General features: G+C 42.9%; 1 protein-coding gene across 1 annotated transcript; it reads left to right on the forward strand.

The window, feature by feature from the left end:
- The first annotated feature begins 711 nt into the window (after nt 1-711).
- LOC120547919 (GRB2-related adapter protein-like) lies at nt 712-7,162 on the forward strand. The gene is made up of 5 exons (XM_039783776.1): nt 712-1,373; nt 1,523-1,620; nt 2,257-2,376; nt 5,012-5,321; nt 5,416-7,162. Exons 1-5 carry the CDS (start codon nt 1,296-1,298, stop codon nt 5,593-5,595), a joined length of 786 nt encoding a protein of 261 aa, XP_039639710.1. The 5' UTR covers nt 712-1,295; the 3' UTR covers nt 5,596-7,162.

The raw sequence follows: 7,162 nt of genomic DNA on the forward strand, positions 1-7,162 counted from the left end.
TGCCCAATCCCACACACACACACACACACACACACACACACACACACACACACACACACACACACACTGCACTGCCTTATGTTAGTTTGTTATGAGTGATGATCTCTTAACTCAGGATACATCTGCCTTCATGATGTTGTGATGTATTCGTTACTTCAGTAAAAGAGGGATTGCCCTGATTCGACAGATTTATCCGTGTGTACCGTTTTTGATAACAATTTTGAGAATGGCATAACTATTAAATATTAAAATTTTATTAAATACCAAACCGGAAGTTGTTGATCTTTGTTTGCTTTCTCATGATGTAATGTCTCTATTGATTTTTAAGATACATTGAGACAATGCAGTTGCACTCGTCTTTACTTCCAGCAGAGGTCCATTAGCAGTGCAACAAAAAAAGCTATTTAGCGTTCTGCTGGATTGCCCATCAAGGGACTGGTGGTGGAAATTAGCTTTAGCTACAGTACATCGGCCACTGCTTCTGCAACTGTCAACCTTTCTCTGAACAGTACTTGTCCCTTACAAACTAACTAATAACATTTGGCACAGCATCGATGGTACATTACCAGCAGGAAAAGGAGAGGCGCACCAATGAAAAGCAACCACATCCCCTACTGCTTCCTCTAAATCTGTGCTGACCATTTTTAATTATTCACCTGTACTAGAATTAGACTTTCCAGTTATCGATACAATCCATTACTCTAAAGAAGAACTTTTTATGCAAGTAAAATGCAGTTTCAATCTCAGCATTCCAGTTATCATAATTGCTGTAGCCGGTGAGAAAGATGGTTTATGATAACATAGACTTGGGGACACCTTTTTACTGAGTGGTCCCCGTTTCTTTTATCATGTCTGCTGATAATTTAAATGATGTGGGAATTGGCTGGAACCTTTGCAAAGACTTCATCATAAGGTCATCACATTCTAGTTGAGGTTATTTTCAGTCCTTCCTTCTCGTGTCTTCCATCCGCTGTCGCTGATTTCCCACGTGGAAATGCTTCGTTAAAGCTCCAGGGTTTAAAGTGTGTAGAAATCCGAGATGGAGATGGGAGAGGGCGGTCGCCACCTCCACGTGTTCACACACTCTCTAACGCAGTCACATGGAGGAACAGAGGGACACATGCAGAAAAAACCTCTCCTCATTAACTAATGAGCAGGATGTTAGAGACGCACACAGACACACACACACACACACAGATTATCTCATCATGTAATAGAGTGGCATCGCCCCATTCTCTCTCTTCATTCGTGAAGTGAAACTATTTTTGTGGTGGACTTGACTCTCCCTTTACAGGATGGAGGCGGTGGCTCTTTTCTCTTTCGCAGCATCAGAAGCAGACGAGATCAGTTTTCAGAAAGGGGACATTATCAAGGTAAGTGTGTGTGTGTGTGTGTGTGTGTGTGTGTGTGTGTGTGTGTGTGTGTTTGTAATTGTTTAGGTTGATGCATTTTAGAGGTTTTAAAAGTTAACAAAGAGATTGCATGTTTACATAGTAAGAATAACTGTGCATGTGTGTTTTAGGTGACAGAAATGGAGGATGATTCTTGCTGGGTCACAGCAGAGATCCGGGGGAAGCGTGGCTACGTGCCAGAGAACTACATTTCCCTCCTTCCATATCCGTAAACAAATAATATTTGGTCCACATGTTTTAACAACAAATCAATTTTAGGACAGAAAACTTGCCATTGTTTCCTGCAAACACAATATTAGAGATGTGGATTGGCATCAGTGGTTCCCAAACGTGTTGTCTACTTGTGACCCTTTCATGACAGGTTATGATCTCAGTGTTTAACCAAAACAATTCATTTGAAGGAATTTGTGATGCCTGAAGAGGTGAACGTATTCTGTATTTCAAAAGACAAAATGCAAAAATGAGAGAAAGGTGAAAAAACAAACCTTGTGACCCCCTCAGAGTTATTCTGAGACCATTTTGGGGGTCTTGACCCCCCCGCCCCCCAGTTGGGAACCACTGAACATACTGTAAATAAGTTGATTTTTCATTCAAAATGTACTCATGCTCATACCAGTCTGAAGAGTAACATGAGTGAACTGTAATTCTAAATACAAAAATATATTAGCTCAAGAAAAGAGTATAATCTGCGTGTGTGTGTGTGTGTGTGTGTGTGTTTGTGTGTGGGTGTGTGTGTGTGTGTGTGTGTGTGTGTGTGTGTGTGTGTGTGTGTGTGTGTGTGTGTGTGTGTGTGTGTGTGTGTGTGTGTGTGTGTGTGTGTGTGTGTGTGTGTGTCTGTTTGTAGGTGGTTTGCAGGAAGGGTGTCAAGACTTGATGCTGAAAAGCGCCTGTGCTGGCAGGAGACTGGAGTGTTCCTGGTGAGGGAGAGTGAATCAGCTCCCGGAGAGTTTTCGGTCTCTGTTAGGTCAGTGAGCGCGCCACACACAGACACACGGACACACAGACACACGGACACACAAGAGACACAAGAGACAAATCTCATCCTGCAGACTGACGTAACCTTCCTCTGTTGTCTGTTTACACATTGGGATGTTAATAAGTTCCAAAATGTTTGTGTGCTGTGTTGCAGCGGTTATATTTGCATGTGCTGAATCTGCTGTACTGCTGTAATGTCCCATCAAACCTCCCTAGTGTCTTTAATGACCAGAGAGGTGAGCATCTGCCCCTGGGTCTGACCTCAAAAGAAATGTAACACCTGGCTGACAGAATACACTTTACGATCAGAAGGGTAGCATGAAACAGGCAGGCAGCAGCATCTCCTTCTTCTATTATTTGTGCAGATGGATGCTTGTTTTCTTCCCATTGAGCACAATAGCAAATTACAGTCACAGCATCCAGGTCTCTTTGAGTGTGTGTCAGGGCTGGTGGAGGGGAGAGTCAGACTATTTTAATATTTCTGTATGAGAACCCGCACTTAAAATAGCTGCACAGACTGTGTGTGTGTGTGTGTGTGTGTGTGTGTGTGTGTGTGTGTGTCGTGTGTGTGTGTGTGTGTGTGTGTCTGTGTGTGTCTGTCTGTCAGGAGATGTAAATTGGGTCACCAAAGTCACATGGGACACATTTAATCATTCAGGGTAAATTAAATGTGTTCAATATTCTGGGGCATTGCATAACACCGCTCAGTCTTTAATTAAACACAGGTACATTATGCAATTGACACATGCCACAGACATGCATGTACACACTGTGCACATATGAATGCTCTAAATCACATCTGCCTGCCTGCCTGTAAGGGCTGAGAGATAAGAGGTTTGCTTTATTTATGCACACATACTCAAACATTACCACAGAGGGTAATCCTCAGAGTGATCAGCAGAGGGCGATAATGTTCAAGAACAGTCCATTCAATCAACATTCTTTGCGTCAGTCCCAAAGGGGCACCGTATTACCGACTACACGCATATCTTTAAAAAGAATAAAATAGATCAGGATTGAAATAAGAGAGAATAAATATTCAACCATAAAAAAAGTGCAGAATCTAAGCAATGAACCTTTAAAATATAAGCTAAAAGACTAGTAAAGGTGCAGGGTGACAGACGTGTGTTGGGGTGTTGAATGGCATGTGTGGTTGGAGTAGGAACCACACATGCTATTCACAAAAGTCACAAGTGGTGTTTTTATAGTTGTAAACTGCAGAGACTCTTTAAAGGTCCCATGACATGGTGCTCTTTGGATGCTTTTATATAGGCCTTAGTGGTCCCCTAATACTGTATCTGAAGTCTCTTTTATATAGACCTTAGTGGTCCCCTAATACTGTACCTGAAGTCTCTTTTATATAGACCTTAGTGGTCCCCTAATACTGTACCTGAAGTCTCTTTTATATAGACCTTAGTGGTCCCCTAATACTGTATCTGAAGTCTCTTTTATATAGACCTTAGTGGTCCCCTAATACTGTATCTGAAGTCTCTTTTATATAGACCTTAGTGGTCCCCTAATACAGTATCTGAAGTCTCTTTTATATAGACCTTAGTGGTCCCCTAATACAGTATCTGAAGTCTCTTTTATATAGACCTTAGTGGTCCCCTAATACTGTATCTGAAGTCTCTTTTATATAGACCTTAGTGGTCCCCTAATACTGTATCTGAAGTCTCTTTTATATAGACCTTAGTGGTCCCCTAATACTGTATCTGAAGTCTCTTTTATATAGACCTTAGTGGTCCCCTAATACTGTATCTGAAGTCTCTTTTATATAGACCTTAGTGGTCCCCTAATACTGTATCTGAAGTCTCTTTCCAGAAATTCAGCCTTGGTGCAGAATTACAGCCACTAGAGCCAGTCCCACAATGAGCTTTCCTTAGGATGTGCCATTTCTGTGTCTGTAGCTATTGAGGAGGAGAGAGGGGGGGGGCAAGGTGGAGGGTGGGGGTGTGGCCTTGACCAACTGCCACTTTGCTCGTTTGAAAGCCATGATGTCTCTCTCTCTCTCATGGGTGGGTCAAATTCTCTTGGTGGGCAAATCAGAGAAAGGGGAGGTAACCTTGCTCCTTATGACCTCATAAGGAGAAGATTCCAGATCGGCCCATCTGAGCTTTCATTTTCTCAAAGGCAGAGCAGGATACCCAGGGCTCGGTTTACACCTATCACCATTTCTAGCCGCTAGCCACAGTCTCCTAGGCAGGCTGGGGGAACTCACATTAATGTTAAAAAAAACCTCATAAAGTGAAATTTTCATGCCATGGGACCTTTAAATGACATGTAGTTCTACTCAAACACAGGGTCAGTTTCAGCAAATATGACAGAAAGTTAGTTATATAAGTCTTACCTACTGCATCTTTAACTACAGCAAGCTGTGTGTGTGTGTGTGTATGTGTGTGTTTGTGTGTGTGTGTGTGTGTGTGTTTTGACATTTGCCAAGGGCTATAGTCTCATTTCCCACAATGACGGAGTTGTGCACATCACCTCTGCATGAATTCCTAAACAAAGAAACAGGTAGAGGAATGAGGAATAACCCTTTCATCTTCATACTGCTGTTGGAGCAAAAAGGAGCGTGCATACCTGCCTTTATCCCCTTTACCGTTCTCACCTCTCTCATTTTGCAGCTACGGAGAGAGGGTGGAACATTTCCGGGTGCTGGAGGGGGGCGGTCAGTACTGCATCTGGGACGAGTCGTTTTGCTCCCTCAACCGTTTGGTGGATTTCTACAGAACTCACAGCATCGGCGTGGAAAAAGTGGTCTACCTCAGAGACCCTCCTGCATCCCCTGGCCTGCTGTCCCAGCCTGGGCGTAACCCGTACCCCAACCCTTATAAAAGCAGCTCTCAGGAGTCCCTCCCCTCAGCCCTCCTCCACTCCCACCCCTCTCACCCAGAAAGAGAGCCCTCCCAGCGTCTGCATGAACCAGTTGTGGGGGTATGACGAATCATGAAGCGTCGTTACTCTTAACAAACAGCTTATGTTGAACACGCGCCGGTTAGTCTGACGTCTTTGCTCTGTCTTTGTGTAGAAACCCCGTCTGGCTCACGCCCTCTGTGACTACACCCCCCCTCAGACCGCCCACCTCCACTTCCTGCGTGGTGACATCATCGACCTGCTGGACTGCTCGAGCTCACGGACCTGGAGAGGGCGCTGTCGAGGCCGAGTGGGAATCTTTCCGCCCGAATTTGTCCAGCCGCTGTATCACTGACACCGATCGGTCACGCTGTAGGGACTTACCTTTCTTATGATCCAATGATCCAACTAGTGATGAAACAATTAGTCCAATCATCGATTAATCCACCGATTCAATTTTCATTATTGACTGAAAGGCCCGAAAACGTATTTTCTCAATCCGCTTCGGAGTCCTGTGTGAGAACAGCGTTTCTTTTCAGCCACAGTTGGTACAGTTTTTATTATTACACATGAAATATTTCTTTGTTTCTGTTTTTTGTTTCCTGCACTCTTCTTTACTGATTTGAAGTGGGCGGGAATTCAGTTGGAAAAAAAAAAGTGAGGTCACATACTTGCACCAATCAGGATTTAGCAACATTAGTTATGAATAATTTAGCCTGACGTGGTCATACTCAGATTCTGGTCCCCGACCTCGAATTTTGTGGGCGGGGCTAAGTTCGGCTGGCATCCAGGCTATGAATAATTGATTTTTATAAAGAAATTCTTAAAGAAGAACTGCAGCGATTTTACACATCCAAATGGCTGTTTACACATCTTGCGAAGTACTACTGCAGATGTGAAAAATGTTGCATAAAGATGTTTGTGGCTCCAGAGGGAGCTGCGCTAAATGTGATACATTGCCTCAAGTGATGTCACTTGAGTCAGTGTTGGTAAGACTATGGGTTTGAAAATGAAAAGAATTTGGAGGGGGGTGGGGGGGGGTGTAGTTAGACAGAAGCTTACCAGACCTCTGTAACTCGCTCCTCATCGCTGCTTGACACTAAACTAGCCGCTACTAGCTTTATACACCTGAATCTTCAACTAAACTGTCAGCGGTCAAATTGCATTGTGGGTAATCTAGGTGCCAGGTTTTGAGCAAGGAAGAAGGATATCTGATAGTTTTTTTTTAAATGCCCCGTGATGAATTGGGGCAGATTTGTAACCAAGTTTTCAGGGGCTTTAGTCGTTCAAGTATCAGAAAAATCAGCAAAAATGCCAAATATTTGCTGTTTGCGGCCTCCCAAAATATGATGATTTGTTGTTTTTCTCTTTTTTATATTATTATTAAAGGTGGAGTCTGCGATTCTGGATTGTTGATATTTGAAGTCAACAACCAAACAAAATACACCTTTACCGTCAGTGCTCCTTCTGAATGTTAGCATTTGGCAGATTTACCGTTCCTCACGCTTCGGCTGCCTTTCTCTTACATGGCCTTGTAAGAGTGTGTTCAATTAGAATCACAGACTCCACCTTTTACTGAATGCATTTGGATTTTGGACTGACTGACTGAACGGGTAATTTAGTCATCTTTTGTGGGTTCCATATTTTTCTGACATCTCACAGACTTATGAGTTATTCAGAAATGAATAGATGGATGAATCGATAATGAAGATAATTGTTGCGGCCCTAGAGTGCAACTTTCACAGCCCTAATGTCTTCCTTTCACCAACAGCTTATATTAAAATTACTAATTAAAAGTGGAATTTACCTTTATGTTAGCTTTGTTTAACCATCTTGTCTATGGCCCTAACTTCCTCCTTGGTGAATGTGAGTAAACTGTGCAGAAGACAAATAAAGAGTGGTATTATATGGTTATAAATAAT

The sequence above is a fragment of the Perca fluviatilis genome, chromosome 1, assembly GCF_010015445.1.
Source record: "Perca fluviatilis chromosome 1, GENO_Pfluv_1.0, whole genome shotgun sequence".
NCBI classification, from domain to species: domain Eukaryota; kingdom Metazoa; phylum Chordata; class Actinopteri; order Perciformes; family Percidae; genus Perca; species Perca fluviatilis.

Coding starts and splice junctions, on each gene's coding strand:
- LOC120547919 (XM_039783776.1), top strand. CDS start 1,296: ATGGAGGCGGTGGCTCTTTTCTCTTTCGCAGCATCAGAAGCAGACGAG. Junction 1,374..1,522: donor AGAAAGGGGACATTATCAAG/GTAAGTGTGTGT, acceptor TGTGTGTTTTAG/GTGACAGAAATGGAGGATGA. Junction 5,322..5,415: donor TGCATGAACCAGTTGTGGGG/GTATGACGAATC, acceptor GTCTTTGTGTAG/AAACCCCGTCTGGCTCACGC.